Source organism: Balaenoptera musculus, chromosome 4 (assembly GCF_009873245.2).
Source record: "Balaenoptera musculus isolate JJ_BM4_2016_0621 chromosome 4, mBalMus1.pri.v3, whole genome shotgun sequence".
Classification (NCBI taxonomy): domain Eukaryota; kingdom Metazoa; phylum Chordata; class Mammalia; order Artiodactyla; family Balaenopteridae; genus Balaenoptera; species Balaenoptera musculus.
Window position 1 is genome coordinate 20560798 of NC_045788.1, and position 22627 is coordinate 20583424.

General features: G+C 47.7%; 1 protein-coding gene across 2 annotated transcripts in view; it reads right to left on the reverse strand.

Moving 5' to 3' along the window:
- Nucleotides 1-17695: 17695 nt before the first annotated feature.
- Nucleotides 17696-22627, reverse strand: part of NMNAT3 (nicotinamide nucleotide adenylyltransferase 3) — a 115133-nt gene continuing 110201 nt past the window's right edge. For both annotated transcript variants that reach the window (XM_036849505.1, XM_036849507.1), the window contains exon 5: nucleotides 17696-18879. In XM_036849505.1, coding sequence (XP_036705400.1) covers nucleotides 18536-18879 — 344 coding nt within the window. In that variant the 3' untranslated portion in view covers nucleotides 17696-18535. The remainder of the gene's footprint in view (nucleotides 18880-22627) is intronic.

The following is a 22627-nucleotide window of genomic DNA, read 5'->3' on the forward strand; positions in this document are numbered from 1 at the left end:
AAAGGAGATAAGGGATACAAAGGGCATGGCACAGAGTACTGCTCCAGATACACGGCTGTTTGAGCCAGAGGAGTGAGGGAAAAGGCAAGGGAGAGAAGAGGTGCTGGCCTGTGCCCCCTGCTTCTGGGGCCTGCAGATCAATCCAGTGAGTTGAGTGAAAGTGCTCTGTGGAAGTGCTGCAGGAGCATTAAATATCATCACCCTTATCCTTCCTCAGCCCACTCCATCATGCTTGATTTACTCCATTAATCAGTATTTTTGGGTGCTCCTTTCTATCTGGGGTGATATCTCTTGGGATGTGTAAAGCAAGGAGAGCATCTGAGGACAGAGTGTGAAGAAGAGAGAGGGGACCCGTGAGGGGCTGGCAGTCAGTGAGGGCTCCCTGGAGGGGGTGAGGCTCCAGCTGGATGTTGAGGATGGCCGGGATCAGAGAGGTAGGGGAGGGGGGGAACGCACAGGCCAGGGGAGGAGGGAGAGAGGTGAACAAGGGGGTGCTGAGGAAGGGGCCGACTTGTGAATGGCTGAGAGATTTGTAAACACTCTAGGACATCCTAACCAGATGTGTGTCATTCACTAGCCTTAGAGCAGAGCAGTGGAGATCCAGAGATCCACGACCAGTCCCAGAGAGCCAGCAGGACCGCGAAGGAGGGGAGCCAGGCCAGTGGGGAACCACCCTGAGGCTGTATGTGTGAGGCCAGTGAGCAAGCCTGGGTTGGGTGGAGGGAGGACAGGAGAGAGCCAAGGGCCCCCAAGGTGGTCGCCTGGGGGAGAGGATTGCTCAGAGGAGCTGGGGAGGAAATGTGCCGTGGCATTCTTTAGCTGACCAGTCTGCTCCCGGGGGATAAATCAGAGCTCAGAGAACCATCTCCATGAAAGGATACCTTGACTTCCCATGATCCTTACAATCTCTGTGTGAGGCGGAGTCCTATTCCCATATCACTGAGTGGTCAGGCAGCTTGCCCTGTGTGTCCGTAGCCGGTGGGGCAGCAGAGCTTCCCGAGGGCAGTGGGGTTGGAGCAGAGAGCCCTGGGACAGACCCTGAGGCTCCATCCCTCCCCCAGAGACGCTCCTCACGAGAAGCTGGGCAGGAGCATGCCTCAGTGCCTGCCCTCTTTGCTGGGTCTCCCACTCCCTGAGACTCAGGTGTCCTAGCAGGGGAGAGGTGACCTCATACTCCTGCCTCATGCTGATAAAGAAAACCTTCCTCACCCACGTTTCTCTTCTCAAGAGCTCATTTTACTTTAGAGACTGGTAAAATCTTCTCTTTTCCTGTGTTCAAATATGTGTCTGGAATTATGTTGTGGAGAACAACCCCCCTCCAGTCCCTGAGCTGTTGCCGTGCCATCTGTGAAGCTAGTGTCTGAAAGTATGAGGGTGGCCCAACAAAGCTGCCTCCCCGTGTCCACCATGTTCGGGGGTGAGAGGGCTTGTCAAGAGGCCACAGGGGCTGAGGGGCACCAAGGTCTACACAGGACGCTTGTCTTTGATGCATTTATGAATAGGCAAATATGCAAATGAAACACCAGGTCTTCAAGCCCCAGAATCTTAAACCCACTTTGGGGAGGTGGAATGGGGATTTATTTCTGTACAGAAAATGGTTCTGCAGAGTGGGTTAGCTACCTTTCATTGACACATGACAATTGTTTCTACAGACTGTGATAAACCCTGCATGGGACGTGTTTCTCTTTTGTTCTTTCTTCCTTTCTTTCCCTCCCTCCCTCCCTCCCTTCCTTCCTTCCTTCCTTTCGCCCTCCCTCCCTCCTCTCTCTCTCTCTCTCTTTCTTTCCTCTCACTGTTTTTTGCTTTCTTAACTATTTTATTATGGAAACATTTAAACCTCCATAAACGAGAGAGATAATTAATTGTACATTGACCTCCCATGGATTCAACCTCACCAGCTTCAACAATTACTAACCCATGGCCAATCTGGTTTCATCTATATCCCCACCCACGCCTCATTTTCCAAAATTATTTTGAGTCAAATACCAGATATCACATCCTTTCATCTGGAAACATTTCAAGAAGTATCTCTAAAAGATAAAGACTCACTTAACAAAAATAACACAACACTGTTATCACAACTAAAAACCAATAATATTAATTCCTTAATATCATCAAATATCCAGAAAGAGCTTACTTATAATTTTTTGTTTCAGTTTGTTAGTTTGAATCAGGATCCAAACAAGTTTCGTACATTACCATTGGTTGATATATCTCTTTTATTATCTTTTGTTAAAAATATAAATATAAATATATAGTCATACCTTCCCTTTCTTAGATAAATGGTAGCATACTATATACTTTAAAAAAAAATGTAACCAAACATCCTAGAGATCACTCACAGCAATACAGCTAGAGCTTCCTTCTCCCCTTTTACGGTGGCAAAGGGCTCCATTGTGTGGATGTGTTTACTGACCCCATCCCCTACTGATGGACACAGGGGTTATTTCCAGTCTTTTGCTATAATAAATAGTGCAGCAATAAGCAGGTTAAGCCTTTTTATATTTCTGCGAGTGTATCTTTGGGATAGATTCCTAGGGGTGGGATTGCTGTGTCAAAGGTCAAAGACTTTGTTGTACTTTCGTTATATACGGCCAAATTTCCCTCCTTAGGATAGTACCATTTCGCCTTCCCAGCAGCAATGCATGACAGTTTCTGTTTCCTCACTTACAGATTATGTTGTCAAACTCTTGGATTTTCGCTCCGTGAAAAAGAGTATATCAGGGTAGTTTGCATTTGCATTGGGGAGGGTTTTGATACCAAGAAGTGAGCAGTCATTTTCCTATTTAGCCAGGATTGTAAAAGCCCCAGTTGATCTCCTCTGTACGTATGAACGACATCAGAATGGGGTGGAACTGCTGAGCTCAGATGTGACTTCTGGGTTTGTTTTATTAAATTGTGTTTACCAATTCCATCTGCAGTCCCTATTCCTGTGTGTTACCTCATGTGACTATAACACGCTACCAGAAATGGCGTACCAGGCTCAGGGGTCCAAGGAAAGCAGAGCATCCCAGGGTCTGGGAAGATGAGAGGTACCCCATGGGCCGCCATATATGTCCACCATCTTGCGAGGCTTCCCGCTGAGGCATGCCAGGGCCCAGTTTTAGGGAGGGGGGTCACTTTTCACATGCCTTCCTTCTATCCCAGTGGCAGGGTGGTGTGGTAGCTCTCTTGGGTTGCTGCCAGATGATTAGAGCACCTTGGAAAGGGTGATACAGAAGATGGGGACTAGCAAAGGTCTTGCCCACAGTGAGGACATTGTCCAGAAGGCAGATCCAAGACACTCAATGAAGAGACGTTTTTGGTAGTGGTAGTTTTATGAAGAACAGAGCACACTTTACTTTATCTACTCCAGTCCACCTCCCCAGCCTAACAGCCTGCAAAGATACCTGGGTCCCAACTTTCCAATCCTGTGGCCTCACAGACATATATTTGCAATTGCCTCCTGGAAAATGAAGCCTGGGTCCTGTGGAATCCTGTGATTTCTGTGGGGCAGGCATAGATGTCAGGTAGGTAGGGGGATTACCCATAAGCTCTGTCGACTGAAAAAAATGCACAAGTTGAGAATTACGTTTTATTCGGCGGACAAAACTGAGGACTTAAGCCTGGGACAGAGCCTCTCAGATCGCTCTAAGGGACCGCTCCAAAGAGGAGAGGGAGAAGCCGGGATATACAGGGGTTTTTCCAACAAAGACCAGGGTGTTGGAACATCAAAAGATTACTGTTAATGAAAGAAAACCAGAAATCTCAAGTTCATGAATTTAGTGCTTTTCTACGTATGGGAAGATGCAAGGGTCTGGGCTTGCTAAAATCATTCCATTGATAGGCACCTCAGCTATCTGGGGCCAGTATCCTGTGTTTCTCATCCTGAGTCTCCTCAGGCTATACTGTCAGGGGAAGCTGCAGCAACTGACTGCTAGATGGCCAGCATTCTGTTTCCATCCTGAGCGCCCTCGGGGCTCACCGTACGGGCGGCTGTAATGCGATGGTTTGATGGTTGCAGCATCCTTTGCTTACTGATATGGCAGGCGACATTTTTTCATCGACGGTTGGTGTAAGCACCGCCCCCCCGACGTGAGTTCCAAAGCTGTGCCAGGGAGGCAACTGTGCTGGATGTCTCCTGACCTGACAGCCCTAGACTGGGATGGAGACTTTATGGAATAGAGGCTCACCAACCCAGATGACAGGACCAGGAGGATTTGGGTGGAGTTACAGATGTCTGACAGGAAGGTTCCCCAGGGCACTGGTTCAGCTGAGAGATCTTGTATAGTGGCATAGCTGGTAGGAAATCAGAAGAAGTCAGTCTTTGAGTTCCAGTCTAACTTCAGTCTTTAAGTGGCCATTTCATCCAATGAAATGGATGAAATGATACAGTGAGTGGAAAGATGGGAGATGTCATGATTCCATGCCTTGCCATGTCATGACAATGATGCGGGAAGGGTTTTTGGTCAAAAGCAAAGCAAAGCAATTTTTAAGTGAGATGTCATTAGCAACTGGGTTATACCAGGGTCACTAAAAGGTGGGAAAAGGGTCCACATAATTTATCTGCCTAATGGTGGCCAGTCAGCCTACCTCCCCGGGACATGCCCACAAAAGGACTAAAGTGGGAGGTGGCATAGCTTATCTGAGAAGCTAGGCGACTAAGAGCAGCCCTTGCCAACTATTAGATAGAAAATAGGTGTAGGCAGATCTTGACCCACGTGGTGTTTGCTGTGGTTTCAGTAGGTCCATTGGGCCAGTGGCTGGGTAGAGGTGGCCAATTTTTTTTTTTTTTTTAAATCACTTCTCTTGAGCAGCCTTTCTCAAGTACTTAGTGTGCTTGGCCTTGAAGATTTGAGATTTAACAAAAGATTTATAAATTTTGTGTTTTCACTTTGATGATACTCTTTTTTTTTATTGAAGTATGGTTGATTTACAATGTTGTGTTAATTTCTGCTGTACAGCAAAGTGATTCAGTTATATGTATATATATATACACACACACACACACACACACATATATATATATACACATACGTGTGTGTGTGTGTATATGTATATACACATAATGATACTCTTAAAATATATTTTTGGCCAGTAATGAATTTGAAAAAAAAAATGCATCATACATATTCACAATTTACCCATCTCCCTGCCTTTTATGGAGGATTGTGGTTTTGTGTACTTTACCCCAGGCCTTCTTATAGGGCTAGTCAGAGGTGCTGGGTGGAAGGGAGGATTAGAGGTGACCCCCAAAAGTTGACTTAGTGGACAGAGAAAGAGCAGGCAGCTACTCTTAGAAGAAAAGGGGAGACTGGAAAAAGGTGAGGGATGAGGCTGAGGAGACGGGAGTCCTTGCAGAGTCAAGCACTTTTCAAAAGTAATTGTTATGACTGTGTATGGGCTTTGTGCTGATTATACAACCTCGGGTGAGATATGACTGCCTTGGGTCTTCATTTTCAGAAGACAATGAGCCTTAGAGAGGCTTGCGACTTGCTCGAGGTCGCACGGGTAGAGTGGCAGGGCTGAGGGCTGGATTTGTGTCTGGCTTTGTGTGACCCCAAGCCCAGGGTCTTCTGACCTTGCAGATTATCTCCTGAATGAGGCAAAGATGTATGGGGATCTTGGTGTGCTGGCTCTGATGAATAAGCCCACAGAAGAAAACCCCAGAGAGAACATAAGTCTGCCAAGTCATCATCAATATGGAAGCAGAACTTGAATCCCCACGTGAAATGTAAGCACAGGGCATATATTCTAAGAGGAAAAATCGATAAAGAGTTAAAGATTAACGGCCCTTAGTGAGGCTCCACCCAGATTTAAAAGGAACAAATCTTGGGGACTTCCCTGGCGGTCCAGTGGTTAAGACTTCGCCTTCCAATGCAGGGGGTGAGGGTTCGATCCCTGGTCAGGGAGCTAAGATCCCACATCCCTCATGGCCAAAAAACCAAAATGTAAGACACAAGTAATATTGTAACAAATTCAATAAAGACTTTAAAAAAAAAAAAAAAAGAAAAAAAAACAAATCTTGCCAGACCAATGTTTTTGCGTTCTGGGGGCAGAATTATACAATGAAGAGATGAAAGGGAAGCAGCTGGTCAAACACACATCGATTTCTGGGCAGCACGTGACCTGTCCTCTGAGGACTTCCCTGAGATGGAACACAGAGCCGGCTGTGCTGACCGGGACGAGGGGAGGCCTCGGAGGGGAGGCTCGCTGGGGTAGGACGGGCCAAGGTCACCTGTTCGGTCCAGGGCTAGCCTCAAGGCCTCGGTCTCTGTCCTGTCTCCTTAGAAGCAGTGGAGGTAAACACACTGCTTAGGTGGTTCGTGGAGGGTTGGTGTTTCCAACAAAGGAAGAAATAAGCCAGGAGCTCATTGATACAGGGACAGAGAACACAGTTCAAATAGCATTATCATAATCTTTGTAAAGACTCTTCTCATCTGTGACCTCCCTTCCTGCTCCATCCTGCCCTCTGCCTCTGGATTACAGTCCAGTGGAATGAAGAGCTGGGCATTAGAGTCAGACTGGTTTTGAACCCCAGGCCTACCATTTCCTAGCTGTGTGATCTTGGGTAATTTGCTTAACGTCTCTGAGCCATCATCTCATAGGGTAGTTTTGAGGCGCCTGGCCCACACATCCTCAATAAATTCTAGTTTCCTTCTCGTCCTTGTCATCTGAGGCCCTTCAATGTCTGATCTCAGCGTCTTTTCCCAGCCCTATACTCTTCTTTCCCTCGAGTCACCCTGTTGGGCTAGTGGCTTCGTCTTCTGTGTCCTCACAGCCCAGCCTCACTCCTGCAGGTCCCTGGCCCCCAAAGCCTTCTTCTCCTCCTCATCCATCAAAGTCCTCAGGTTCCAGTTTCACTGTGATCTCTTCCCCGAGTTCTGAGTGCCTGAGCTCTCCCAGCATGTTCCTGTAGCTCACTGCCTCAAGCGGACAGAGCCTTGATTTCCGGGGAATCGTGTGTGCACACGCCTGCTTCCGCTTCCTGAACGAGACTGTCAACGCTCTGTGGCCAGGGACTGTGTCTCCCAGCACCAGGTCGGGAGCTGGGCACACAGTGGACGCACGCCGAGAGAATGGGGGGGACGTGTCAAAGCTGCAGGTGATGGATGCTTTCAGCAAACACTTACCAGGCGCCTTCTAGGCACCTGGAACTGGGCTGGATGCTGAGGACACTGCCGTGAGCGAGACACGACCCCAAGGAAGTTAAGTCTAGTGGAAGAGAGAAATGTACCAAGTGGAGGCTTGTGCAAGGTGCTTCAAGGACAAGATGGCGGTTGAGCATAGGGCTTTAGTCTTGGAGGACGAGTAGGCGTTTGCCTGACTGAGGGGGGAGAGGGTATTCCCAAGAGGGAACAGCACGTGCAACATCAGAGAGGTGTAGGAAAGCCTGGTGTCTTCAGGGAAAGTGGGGGGTCCTGTGTGGCTGCAGCATGGCTAAGGGGGAGTCCTGGGGGGACGAGAGGGGTGGCACGGTCTGACACAGTGGAAGAAAATGCTGGAGGGACAAGTGGAGCCAGGCCATGGGGACCCTTAGATGCTGGAGCAAGGTAATTGGCCTCTGTCCTGAGGGAAAAGGGTGGCCACTGAAAAATTTAAGTACAGGAGTGTCACCATGAGGGAAGGGAGAGACACGCAGTCATGGTAACAGGCCTTGGGCATGAGCCTCTGTGCAAGCCGGCCAGCCCAGAAGGGACAGAACATCTGGTCGAGTGCAGTAGGCAGGGAGGTGGCTCATTTGCCCGCCAGGAGATTGCAAGGGCTGCACGATGGCAAGCACAGTTGTCTTGTTCCTTTGTGACCATGCCCCTGGGCTCTAGGGATGAGAGTAGGATGTGAAAGCCTTCTACCCACCATCCACAAACCCACCATCCATCCAAACAACCTCCATTTATCCACCCTCTAGCACACAGAATGCATCCAACACCTACCCATTCACCCATCTACCCACTCATTCATGCACAAGAGTGCCCCAGTCCATTCCAGTCTTTCCAGGTCAGGCAGTTTCAATGGAGTTCTCCTCATTGACCCTGTGACCTTCCTCTGACTCAGAGGGATGGGAAACCCTTTGTCAGCCTCAGTCACCTGATACAAAGCGATCCCAACATGGGTTTGGAGGAGGGGAGGTCCCCGGGGACCAGAGTGGGGAGGGAGGGCTTTCTGGAAGGTGGAGCCTGAGAGGGTCCCAAGGAATGAGTGGTGTTGAGAGAGGCTTAGAGAAGCAGGAAGGGTGTCCCAGCTTAGAGAAATGGCTCACACAAACAGTGGGAAGCAGGAAACCATGGTTGGTTACAGACATGATCTCAAGCTGTCCAGAGGAGAGGGTTCCTGGATGACCATTCAGAGAACAGGCAGGAGCAAAAGAGAGTGACCAGACTTGGAGGCTCAAATGCTGACTGAGAAGTTGGGCTTTTCCCATGAGGTGAGGGAGGATGTTGAATGTTTTTGACACCAGAGTGACAGCAGCACAATGTAAAGGTAGTTTAGGAGGAATTGCCTTGGGAGGGGGTGAAGGGCAGATGCACTCCATCTTCTAAAAGCTCTGCAGAGGATCAGCCAAGCTGCTTGCTGAACAGGACACACCCCTCTGAATTTCTTCTTCCTTCTCCCGACTCTTAGATAGCGTCTTCCAGAGAGAGTCCGCTTGCCTCAGGCTCCTGGGGTTTTGTTAAAACTTGGATCTCTGGGTCCACTCCAGCTCATTGAATCACAGTCTGGGTAAGCCCAGAAGAGGGTCCTTTTACCAGGCTCTCCAGATGATGCTTATGCCCCCGGCATTTTGAAGACCTGACTCCTGGCATCTTTACTGCTCGGTCGTCCTGGCCCCTTCCCTGCACCCTGACTCAGCACTAGAGGATGCTGGGTGTACACTGGATGTGGGGTTCTCCCATGAGGCTGGGAGCAACCAGAGGGTGGGGGCCTGGGCTTTCCTGTCTCTACTAGCAGGAGCTTGGTAGGTGTCTGTTAGTCGGTACCATGACGGGAGGACACCCTGAGCCTGACGGCATTTGTGAGAGCTAAGAGAATTGTCTGAAACCATCTCCATGGCTGGTCCAGCATTAACATAGATGTGAACGTATGGGCTTGGCCTGGCTGTTCCAAGAAGTCAATACTGCTCGTCGTGGCCACTATCACCCCGTCCACAGCGGCCCTGCTGATGGCAGGCTTTCCAGCTGGACTGTAGTCTGGTCTCAGTCACTCACTCACCGCATGTTTGAGTTAGCTTTCCTCCCTCCCTTCCTTCTTCCTTCCTTCCTATTCTTCCTCTCCCCCACTCCCCCCGTAGTTACAAGCAATAGAAACAAATTCTGGAGAATTTAAGAAATGAGGAAATTTACTAGAAGGATTACCAAAGGCACAACGAATTTGGGGAGGGAAAGAGGAAAAACAAATGGGACCCTCTACTGGGAACTGTTAGGACATGGCCACCAGGACGGACCGACTCCAGCCATTTTTCGTGGTCGATGTGTTCTAGATTTAAATTCCAGGGAATGAGCATCTGGGTGTGCCCTGCCGGACTGGATCCAGTGAGGAAGAGAAGTCCTTCAAAGGAACTCAGGGTGCTGTTAGGAAGGAGAGTGGGTGCTAGGCCTTCACCAGACCATCTGGATGTTCACCCCGTGGGGCACTTGGTCCGGGCACTGTGAGACATTGAGGCCCTTCATCTTGTAATAGGGAAGAACAAATCTGACACCATATTGCATGTTTCTTTTACTTTAACCTTTGTATTCTATTGCTTTTGCTACAAGTTTGTCACTAAAGGGATGTTGCCTGTAAGCTTAAATTATACAGAATGTTCCATCTCTGGGAACCCTGCCTGCCATGTAATGAGTGTTAAGCTAAAACACCTTTGTTTAGCTCACAGAAAACCTCCTGACCAGGCCCACCTGGCTGCAGGAAGGAAGAAATTAATACATCCCCAAACCAGGACTTTACCCCCTCCTCTTTTAGTATAAAAGAAGCCTGAATGCTAACTCAGGGAAGACGGTGCTTTGGGACACTAGCCCACCATCTTCTCGGTCTGCTGGCTTTCTGAATAAAGTCGCTATTCCTTGCCCCAAAGACTCACCTCTCAATTTCCTGGCCTGTCCTGTGGCAAGCGGTATGCGCTTGGACTCAGTAACACTCTCTGGGTGCGGTCAGGTCAGGGAGAAAGCCACTGAAACAGGGGCACCCAGGGTGGCTGGGGCCAGGACGGGGACAGCAGGGGCTCTAGGACCACCAAGGAGAGGCTCTTCCCAGAGGAGAGAGAGGGAGGTCAGGGCAGAAGTTGGGAAAGACAGGTCTCTGGATGACATAACATCTTGAGACACCCAGGAAATCCACACTCACCTCACAAACATCCATGTATGAACTTGCTGTCCTGCCAAGAATCCAGTTGAGTTTTGGCCAAGTTAGGATGCCCAGTGAGGTTGCGAGGGTCCGGACAAGGCTCTGGGCTGCTGCGGAGGACTGGGACCCGCCCCTGGCTTGACACTTCATGTTCTATGCTTGATGCTGCATCCTCTGCAGGATCCGGCTGAGGGGACCGGCTCACTAGTCCAGCTGCAGCCCATGTACTCTGCCCTCCCCTGGGAGGCCAGGCTCTCCCAGACCCACGGCTACTCAAGCACAGGCCTGTGGGCCCTGGGGGACTCCCTCTAGTTTCTGCCCGACCCACCCTGGGCCCCGGTCCGTCTGCCCACGGTGGAGGGAGGAGTGGAGAAGGAGAGATGGACACCTGGCTGTCGTTCTACTCTCCCTTCCCTTTCTCCCTCCAGGAACATGCCTCTTCCACCAGCATCCTTTCCTATAGCACCACCTGCAACGGAACAAGAGCGAGAGGCCTGTACACAGATGGCTGGGTTACTGTGCGATTTTGTGGGCGCTTACCCGAGTGTGGGGCGCGTCCGTCACTTCTTTCCTGCCCGCCCTCCCCCCTTGCAGAGACGTCACTGCCACATCGACCAGGTGGACAAGTCCATCCAGGGCCAGTGAATCTCTTGGGGAATCTAGAATTGTGACACTGAGACGGGGGTTAAAGTGGAGGGTCACGTGAGCACAGGTGTGCCAGCTGCTGGATGTTTCCGCAGTGGCTGCAGAGCGGAGATAGTCTGGGGATGGGGCAGAGCAGGAGGGAGAGAGAGAGAGAGTGAGAGGAGGAGGAGGGAGAGAGGGGGAGGGAGCGGGGGAGGGAACGCCAATTTCTTCTTTCTCTCCAGAACCCCATATACATGTTCTCTCCTTGGGCCCTCCCATTCCTGACATCCTTATGGCACCTGTGCTCCCACCTCTGTTGTTTGGGTGAGTTTGAGGAGTTCCTGTGTACCAGAAAGAAAAAAGAATCCTCGACTGAGGCACCCAGCAAACACTAGGAACAAGGTTTGCCCGCAAACTGCTATGTCTCTCTAAGGCGAGTGAGTCCCTGAAACTCTTCCACACAGATTGTCTGTTGGAATAAAGAGACGGATATTGCAGTGGCTTGTATGAAAGGTAATGAAGGTGACTTCCTGCAAAGGAATAAGGAAATGAAATTTTCAGCCGCTCTATGAGATTCTGTTTTTTTAAAAAATTCAATTTACTTAAAAAAATATCCATCTGGTAACACTGATTAGAATAAAAAGTACACATACCATTTGACCCAGCAGTACCGCTCCTGGAATCTATCCCACAAACGCACTAGCTTATAAGGGCTTATGTATAAGGGAGTCTATTGCAGCAAAAAACTGGAAAAAAACTTTAGGTAAGAACTTTGTAAACTGCTCCTTTGAGATCTGTGCTCCTCAAGCGTGTGTGTATAAAAAGGATTCCAAGTGCAAACATGCTTCAAAAACACTGATTTGTATCAAGTCAAACAGGTGTGTTTATCACGGTATTCTCAGAGCTCATAAGATTCTTATTTGGATATTATTTTATGAAATATTTATTGAGCCCCTACTATGATCCAGGAGTTGTGCTGGGGAAAAAGAACAATGATCAAGACAAATTCTTGCTTTCAGGGAACTTGGTGTCACCATCGAATCAGTCATTTCATGAGTGATGAAATTCTCTCACAAAAGAGAGCAGGGAGCTGGGAATACTGTGGGCAAGTCTAACTTAATCAGGACTCAGAGAGGGCTTCCTGGAAGAAGCGACTTGAGGCTGAGAACTGAAGAAGAAATGGGAATTAGCCCAAAGAAGGGGAAGAGACAGCCTGTGGGCAGAGAGAAGCATATATGCAGAAGCGCTGATGGGCCCAGGAAGGGAGAGTGTGAGACACTGAAAAATGCCCTGGGCTGGAGCAGAGAGTGAAAGGGCTGTGGGCCTTGGGTGGGTAGGGCAAGGACAGGGTAGGGGTGGGGGGGTAGGAGCAGGCCAACCCCAGGAGAAGCCGGGTCTTCGCTCCGAAAGCATGTAAAGGAATCTCAGGAGGATTTTTTATTTTAAGACACCTTTATTGAGGTGTAATTTAAATACCACAAAATCTATCTGTTTTATGTGTGTAGCTTGATGAGCTTTAGTAAATTTATATAAATGAGCAACCATCACCACAATCTAGTTTTAGAACATTCCTAACGCCCCCAAAATTTCCCGTGTGCCCACTTGCGGCCAATTTCCACTCCTACCCTCAGGCAACCACTGGTCTGCTTTCTGCCTCTATAGTTTTGCCTTTTCTAGAAAGTTCATACTGATGGAATCATATAATACGTCGTCCTATATGCCTGACTCCTTCCACTCGGCATGTCTTTGAGTTTACCCACTTGGTTGCAGGTATCCGTCGCTAGCTCTTCCTTTTCATTGCTGACTCATATTCCATTGTATGGACAAAACACACTTCTTTATCCATTTACCAGTTGATGGACCTTTGAATTTCCCCAGTTTTTAGCTAGTGTGAATAATGCTGCTACAAACATTCACATGCAGGTCTGCATAGATAAATGATTTCCTCTCTCTTGGGCGGATACCTAGGAGTGTGGTTGCCGGATTGATTCTAACCATTCCAGTGGGTGGGGAATGGTAGCTCACTGTGGTTCTCTAAAGACTAACAGGGCTGAGCATCTCTTCTGTGCTTATTTGTCATTCCTGTGTCGCCTTTGGCAAAGTGTCTTGTTTCCAGGATTCCATGTCTGGTGACTTGCTTGAAGGATTCGTAGGACTCAGAGGCAGTTACCTGTCTTGTCAATGAGTCATCGCAGTGAGGGGACACACGGCAGGGCTGGCCAGGGGAGAAGACACATGGGGTGGAGTGTGGAGGAGCCCAGGTGAAGGCTTCCCAAGTTCTCCCTCCGAGAGAGAACACGCACAGAACACGCCTCTTCCTCCAGCAGTGAAATGCTGCAACACTGTGCATTGTTTCTATCCAGGGGAGCCTGCCTGAGACTCAGAATCCAGGGTTTTTATCGTGGGCTGGTGATGTAGCATTCTGCCTGCATGACCTGCCGTGATTACCGACATCCCAAACTCCTAGAAGGAAGGCAGATGTTCACTACAAATCACATTGCTTGTACAAACAGTCTAGGCAAGCTGGTATACCCAGGTTCAGTGCCCCAGGCAGACAAAACAGCCTTATCAGTTAGACACGTAGGCAATATTCCAAAAGCCAGTTTCTCAGATGCCAGCCAAGGGCCAGCCTTCTACGGAGCATCAGGCCTGCTGGGTTAACCCTCTCCTGCACGTGTCCAGTCAAATCTTTGGATTGTTTTTAATTGGGTTTTTAGGCTTATTTTTAAGAGAGTCCTTAACATATTCTGGACATGAGTCATTTATTAGATACACATTTTGGAAATGTGTTCTTCAGTCTGTGGCTTCCATTGGAGTCCCCTGGTGTCCCTTGGAAGGAGTGTGGGCTGGGGAGGGATATGCCCAGATTTGCACACACACATAACTGCTCTGGCTCTGATGTGAAGAACAGATCTCAGGGGCGGGGAGTGGATTAGGGAGGCCATCACAGTGGTCCAGGTAAGAGATGATGGGGGTCTAGATTGGGAGGGGACAGGGCGGATGGAGAAAAGAGGCTGCATATGAGGGATGTACAGAAAGTAAGGCATGCAAACACTCATTGTGAATTTCCAACAGGAGGAAGAAAGTTAGGTAGGGCTCCCCAAACTTGACCGCAAAACACAATACTATTGTTTCTAATAGCGATACTTCCATACCTTTGTGGGATTTTAGTGTTCTGATAATTTGGGAAAGGTGGGACCAACCAGATGAACTTTAGGGTCCCTTATAGTGTGCCATGAGCAAGTCTTTTGGGGATTATTTTAACAATTCTAAAATATTCTGAGGTGTGTGCCTAGGTGCATTACGATGGATTGTTTAAGAGTTACACACACACGTGTATCTAACATGCTGAGCTTTGGTCCAAGAAAATAACTTCATGACTGAAATGGAACACGGTCTATGCATGGAGACCCTTGTAAAAAGTGAAGGCAGAAACACTGTTAGCATAGGAAGTGTGAGGACGGGGAGAAGAAATTCATATTCATGTATTAACTCAATTACCATATGTGCCTTGCAAATCCAGAGCACTGTCTGTTTAAAATGGGATTTCACATCATTCTGTCCCAAGTGATACAGACAGTACTGTAACTGAAAAATCCTCTCCTCAGGCCGGGATCCAGAGCTCCGCTCATCTGTGCAGCGTGTGCTATCACAGGAGAACCTTTATTTAAGGTTGGAAATTCTATTTACCCAGGAGCCCAAGCCACTGTTTTATCTGTTCTTGCAAAATAAACAAAACACCCTGGCAAACTAGATGCAAAGAAGGCCCGAGGGAATGGAGAAGAATGTGAAATCAGGTACGCAGGTTGGTGTCAATGCAATAAATCAGGAGCACAGCAGTGGTACATATTTTCTCTTCTGATACTAAAAAAAGGGAGGCTACATGAATCAATGGGACGAGAGTATAAAAATTTATATATACGTATAAATATAAATAAATAAATAAATAAATAAATAAATATATATATATATATATATATACACACATATGGTAGGTTTTTTTGGTGCTGTTTTATTTTAGGGGACAATGTATGCAAAGGCTAAGAAATGAATGTTTTGCCTGGTGGGAGCCACAAGATACAGCCATGAATCAGACAGATGAAGGCATCTCCTCCAGCCTAGCTGGGCCTGGTGCCCTGAGCCCATGGAAAGGCTGGACAGGGAGATAGATGGTGGCGTGCCAAGATGCCTGCTATCAGGTGCACATGGTAATGATCAACCCCTTCTTAGGGAGGTGATGATGAATCTAGCTAGTCATGCTATTTTGCCCTCTCCTGCCACAAGGCCTTTGTACCCACTGTTCATTCTGCCTGAAAGCCAGTTGCCTCCATCCATCCCCAAGTCTTGTGGATTCATCTTTCAGGTCTCAAATCTATCCTTTCTTCCCTGCTGTCTATACTCTGTCATCAGGGTGAATCCCTGATGCCTTACGGAGCCTAAACTTTGTACAATCTTGAAGGCCCCTTTCCAGAAAAAGAATAACAATTATGAATGTGAAATTAGATACCTAAATAATTAAGGTCCCTCCAGAGTGTTGGGAAGGGCCTGGTGAGCGAGGGGCTAGAGCTTAAGCTTCCTTACTTCACAGGGAACCTGCTGTCTCTGGCTGGCATATCACGTGGTGTGTTTGCCCATCAGAGCCCTCAACACGCTTTGCAATCATGTTTAGTGGTGTGAATAGTTGATTCCTAGCCATCTCCACCCTGGACTGTAAGCTTCTTGAGGGGAGAGACCGTGTCCATTTTGCTCACCATTGTTCATTTTCCTACTGTTTAGTCTAGTGCCTGGCATAGGAGAGGTCCTCAGTAAAAGGATTTGAGTAAATGAATCCTGAATTTTGAATCATAATTATAATCATAGTACTACTAGCTCCCCCTCATCGGGAGTCTACACTTGTCAGGCCCTGATCATCAGGACTGAGGGTGCGGGGTAGGTTGGAAGCCTCAGCCTGTGAAACATGGAAGAGAAAACCACTCTGGGCACTGGGAGTAGAGGGAGACTGAAGTTGGGGTGCCTTTGAGTCAAGGATGTAGCATCTAATTCCTACTGTCTACAGCACTGTGTCCCCCAGAATAAAGATGACTTCATGAGTGGTAGGGATCTCCCCGCCCCCAAACTAGTCCTTTGTAAGATTAAGCTGCGGCTTCCTAATTTTCCCTCTTGGGAAACAGAGACCCCCTTCCTCATATACATATCCTCCCTGTCCAGCCATACTCTTAAACTAGTGGGCCTGGTGATTATTTTGTGCCCAGGGGACATTTGGCAATGCCTTGGGGCATTTTTTGTGGTTACAATGGGCAGGTGTTATTACCAACTAATGAACAGAGGCCAGGGATATTGCTAGGCACCCTACAAGGCACACGACAGCCCCTCCCAGCAAAGAATTCTGTGGCCCAGAATGTCACTAGTGCCCAGGGTGAGAAGCCCTGCCTCAAACCCGCAGACTCCCTCTCCATCACTTTTCCTGGACACTATAGCTGTTTGCTGTTTTCCTTTTTTTTTCATCCTTTGCCTTCTATACTCCACACAGAACAGTGGGGGCAATGTTGGAAAGCTATTCACCAGAGTAAATGTGATGCAATTTCAGCCATACATTCAGTTTATTCAAAACAAAATGAATATTTATTATAACAGGGGCTATTCTAGGCCGATGCCTTGAATGGCTTGTGAATCTTATTCAAATACAAATACTCAGTCAGTAGGTCTGGCGTGAAGCCCGAGAGTCTGCATTTCTAACCAGCTCTCAGCCTGAGAATCTGTATTTCATCCCAGGATGAAAACACTGGCCTGGGAGCACACTTGGAGTAGCAAATTTCTTGGCACTTAGGATACAGCAACAAAGAAAACAAAGACTCCTGCCCTTGGTGAGCTTCCAGTTGGGCTAGAAAGTGTACTGGACCCGAAGAAGGGTGGAGAGGCTGAAGTCAGAGGCACTCAGAGTCTTGGAAAATCAGCTGGAAGAGAATTTAGAGGATGTCTAATCAAACCTCCCCATTTTAGAGACTGGGAAACCGAGGCTCACAGTGGGGAAGGGAGCTAGTTAACATCACCCAGCTTGCTGTGCCAGCTTTTGGGCAGGGCTGTTTGATTCCTATTCCTCTGAATTATCAGGGTCCTTAGGAAGTTCTTGAGGGCAGAGCTCATCAGGGTAGGGGGATGGCCAGCAGCTTTAGAGGTTGCAGGCGTGGAAGTCTGGAGACTCCCACGGGATGGCCCCACTACTCTCCATTGCAGGAAACCCTGAATTTCCTACTTCACTCATGTCCATCCTGACACACCTGCAGACACTAGGATATATTTGGGGAGATACTAGATTCTTCCCACTGACCCTTTGCGTTTCTGCACGATTAAATTTGTAGCAAAGATGAACCAGGGTAAAATCCTGGAGAAGTAAATTCTAAATGAGTTCAGTCATTTGGTCAGCAAGTGGAAAGAGTAAACTCAAACAGAGTTCGGCTAGTCAAAACCTCTTCCTAATCAGGAGTGGAAGGAAAAATCCTGAACACACACACCAGCTCCTGTGGGCAACTTTCGGGGCTCACCAGAACACAGCCATCAACCCAGAGCTTAGAGAACCATTTGCTTCGTGTTGGAAAGCAACTGCTTCCTCCACAGCTGGTACCCGGGAATGGAAACTTTTAAATTCATGCCAGTTCGATTGGAACAGTAGCAAATTTCATGGAGAAAAGCAACAGCTGGTACATCAGGCATTAATAATATAAGAAAGAAAGAAAAAAGAGAAACTTTTCATTAGTGCTTTTTGATGTCAATTTATTATTTATCCCTTCGCCAATATTCAAACAGGCAGGCAGTCATAAAACATTCAAAAAGATCTTCTAAAACAGTCAAGGCATCTATTTTACCTCCGTTCTTTTTTAGAAACCTGGAAATCAGGAGCCCTGGCATTTATAGAATAGCTGTGTTTAAAAATATATATATATATATGTATTGTATCAAAAATATTGTTTGAGGATCACTACCTAGAAAGATTTTAGTTTAAATTTTATCAATGGCCAGTAGGCAGGCAGACTACAGTTTGTAAAGGAAGATTCAATGTCAATCAGCAAAGTGTTGCTTCCAAATTTTGGACTCCTCCATGAGCATTACTTTGTGGAAACAAGGCATTGACAAAGCCCACTGTTTGGTAATTAGCATCCTGTCAAGTCTCTCCAATCAAGACCCGCAAGCTGCACCTGGTCCCAGTTAAAAAACGCTTTGTGTACAATTCTGATCTGACACTCAGGGGCCCCCTGCCATTTGCAGAACTGCCTTCAGTGTGCAGCCATAACTACCATCTACAAAATAAGAAGGCCTCTTCATCCAGAGGTTCTGAGAGCTTTTGTCTAAACCTAATGACCTGCCACACCACTTTAACTTCTGGGATAAATGTCCTTCCTTGTGATGTAAACATTTGCTCCTCCCTGAAGAAGGTTATCTCTTCCTGGGACAGAAGATGCCTCACAAACAAAATCATTGTTGAAACAAACCAAATGAAAAATGGAAAAACTTCAGAAAACAAAGACCGTAAGCGCCCTGTCCTCGGGACGAGATCAGTGGAGGAGGTGGAGCTGGCCCTCCCCAACTCGGCTAACCTTCATTCCTCTCCGGGGCTGGCGTAGAGGTCGTGCTCCTTGATGTAGGCGATGACGGCATCGGGGAGCAGGTACTTCACACTCTGCCCTTGGCCCAGGGCCCACCTGATGTATGTGGCACTGATCTCGTTCTGCACTGGCTCCCTGGCCAGGTGGATGTTGTCCTGGTACCTTTGCAGGATGGGCGAGCCCAAGATGTACCCCTTTGGGTCGTGCCCTGCCCGGTCCACGCACACCAAGCCAAACTTCTCCACTATTTCCTGGATGTGCGTGTCTTTCCAGAGGTTGGGGGTCTGGAAGGTCTTCAGGACATCTGCCCCGCAGAGGAGCTTCAGCTCAGGCACAGCTGGAAAAACAAGGGTGGATCCCAAGAAAGTTACAGAAGGGTCATGGCCAGGAAAGATAACATCATATTCTGTTTGAAATTTTCAAAAAATGCTTTTCTTGGAATGTATGGGGAACTCAATGTCTCCGTGTTCATGACTTAAAAAGAAAAAGCATGTAAATGAATCTGAAGCTACTTCAGGGACATACAGTTGTAAGTAATACTTTAATCAATAAATCTTTTAACATTGGCAAAGTGCCAAGTAATACAAAACAAATTTTTTTTTTTTTCAGTGTTATACCACAAGGTTGTCTGTGGTTGCTGGACCCCATAGCAGAGTCCAAAGGCGGCTGTGTTGTACCTAGAAGCCCGTCTTCTGATAGAAGGTGAGGTTCTTAAAGCCCTAGGACTAACAAGTCACTGCCTTTCTCAAAATCTATTTCAGCCCTAACACCTGGTATTTTTATAAGTACAATCTCATCCTAAAGGTTAATTATAAAGGATCTGTGGGTAACTAAAAGGTCTCTAAGACCCCAGCTGGTGACCTTTTCATCTGTTTTCAATAAAACAAAGCTCTAGAACAACTGATCAATGTGGCTAATCCTTTGGCATTTGTGCTGCTAGAGAATGATGATTATGATGATTAAAGAATACTTAACATGTATTGGTTGTTTACTGTGGGCACTATTGCTAAGCGCTTTATGTGTTTAATCTCATTTGAGCCTCAGAACAACTTCAGAAGGTAGGTGTTATTGTTGTGCCCACTTTGCGGAGGGGGAAACTGAGGCACAGAGAGGTGCATGACTCATTTAAGCAGAGGAGTCAGGATTTAAATGCACACAGCCAGCCTCCAGCTGGGGCATTTGAAACCTCTGGGCTCTGCCTCCGCCTGCTGGCAGGAATTGTACATGCATCACCCTGCCTGGATATTCCTGGCACCATTCCTGTTCAGGCCCCCTTTGAATGGGCTAATCGGAAAAGGAAAAACCAAGTCCATGTTAGAAGCAACGAGCAGGACCTCTAGTCCTTCTGGAAGCCAGTTCTAGCTTCAGTGAACGGCAAAGGCTGGGCTTCTAGGGCACGGGCATCTCTCAGTCACCCTGAAATCTCAGCTGGGAGGGGCTTCAGGGATACCAGCTGCTGGGGAAAACCTGATGTAAATGGTCGGTTTAGTCTCCTCTATTGTGAAACCTTCGAAGGGATCTGGACGTGGACCAGAGAGATGAGTTTACAAACGAGCACTAGACCAGTGGTGCACTGGAAAGTGAGAAACTAGAGATGTCATGGACAGGTCAGAGTTCCGGCCTCAGTCGGGCACAGGCTGCTGTGGGCCTGGAGCTGAGATCCTTCTCTGGGCCTCAGTTTCCCCATCCATGAAATGGTGGCACTGGACTTGTTTACTCATTTTAAAGCAGCAGATGTAATTACAGAAACACACTTCAAACACTTTAGCAGCATAATACTGGTATAATAAAATGATATTCAAACATTTTTTAAGGCATGTATTCATGAATTCTCCACTGTTAAGAACTAGGACTCTAGTGCCAGACTTCTTAGATTCAAATCCTGGCTCTGCCATTTGACAGCTGTGTGACCTCAAGTTTAAAATGGGGATAGTAACAGTACTTATCTTATAGGATTATCTTAGAACTGAATGAGCTTATAAATGTAAAGCACTTAGAACAGTGCTTGGAACAGAGTAAGTGTGACATATGTTAACTACTGTCCGTCCGTCCGTCCATCCATCCATCCATCCATCCATCTTTACCTACTTATCCACCCATCCATTCATCAGCACATCCATTCAGCACTTATGGAATATCTCCTAAGTACCTGGCCTTTTAAAATCAATAAAACTGCATTTAAAAATTATTCAATAACTTAGACCTTTTTTTTTTTTTAAGTGTAAGCTTTTTTTTTTAAACGTTGGGTTTATTTATTTATTTATTTATTTATTTTTGGCTGTGCTGGGTCTTCGTTTCTGTGCGAGGGCTTTCTCTAGTTGCGACAAGCAGGGGCCACTCTTCATCGCGGTGCGCGGGCCTCTCACTATCGCGGCCTCTTTTGTTGCAGAGCACAGGCTCCAGACGCGCAAGCTCAGTAATTGTGGCTCACGGGCCCAGCTGCTCCGCGGCATGTGGGACCTTCCCAGACCAGGGCTTGAACCCGTGTCCCCTGCATTGGCAGGCAGATTCTCAACCACTGCGCCACCAGGGAAGCCCAATAACTTAGACCTTTTTCACTCATTTGAGCTGGTCCCATTGCTTACAACATGAATGTGGATCCAAACTACTCTGCACCTGTGGGATTTTACTCTAATTTCTTATTTATTTGACCACAGTAATGTAGCAAGAGACCACTGTTTGACCTTTCAAGCAATTGGGTTGCTGTTATGTGGTCTTCCTGTGGGGGAGGTTAAATGATGTGCACTGAATTCCAGGGTCTTCTGGGTCTGAGGCACATCACCCTGTTCCCACAGGTCAGGGATTCTTCTCCTGTGGATTTCTGTGGGAACGGTTTCCACATATCCACTTCGATATTAGATATCGTTTGAATTCATTAACAATGACAGTATGGACTATGATTCACTCTGAGCCCTTGCCCAGAAGAGACAAGTACCCACGCCTGCCCCATCCCCCAAGTCAAAGGCATGTCTGTGGGGCTGGTGTGATGGCCATACGCGTCTCAGATCCCAACTCTGGGCAGTCCTGTCATCAGGCCCCCCAGAGGCATTCACATCTCCCTTTCAAATCCATTCACAGCACTCTTACAAAGTCTGCAGACGGAGTGACTCTGATCGTCTAAGTCCAAAGTCTGTAAGTCTGAGGTTTTGAATAAATACTGCCAATTTGATTTGTCCTAACGGTGATATAGTGACATAAATAGATGTCTGTGGGCGTTTGGGGGCAGTGTGCTTTTTGAATGGCCACAGGCTTTGGAAAGCAGATGAAGAAGAGATTAACACAGAAAGTGGGAGAAGTGCCGCCAGGACCTTTCCCTTTGAATGTCCAGTTGCCCTAACTCTTTGACATCAAAGAGTACCAACCCTGAGGCCAGTCAGCCCTGGGTTCTAATTTCAGATCTGCGAGGACCCCGGGATAGTTACAGCTGGTGGGCCTGTTTCCTCAGCTGTAGTAGGGATAATAAAGACTCCTTTGGGAGTTATGGAAGTTGAGTGATGGAGAGAATGCAATGGAAATTTCCTGCTTAGTGCAGGCACCGAGGGTGGTGTCTGGAGCGTAGGACTTCTGGGTCTAGACAGGACACCCAAGATGAAGCCAGGTATTGGCAACTGAGGGGTGGCACCCAAATTCACCATACAAGGCTGCCTTGGAACAGTCAGTGTGAGATGGAACCAGATGAAGCATCTGCTCTGGTTGTATGAAAGGGGAATGGGGCTGAGCTGTGCTCGGGCCCCATCAGCCAACGCAGGGACCACATTCACAAGCGACAGAGGCGGCCTGTTAAAGGACTGAGGCATCATCCACCCCAAAGCGTGACACCCAAGCAGCCCGGGACAAGGCAATTCACACGCCTCTGGGTGAGTCCAAGGAGGACTGCATATCACAGGTGTGTGATGGGCAAAGCCGGGCTCCGGTGGCCAGAAAATGCTGAGCTCAGCCCCAGAGGAGAGCAGCGCATGACAAACTACACGGCACACAAAACGGTCCTTTAAAAACACGTCACTAGTAACATACAAGCGACCTCATCAAAAGCCAAACTTACGCTGAGAAAAAATCACCTGCCTTTTTTTAATTGCTCTAGTTTT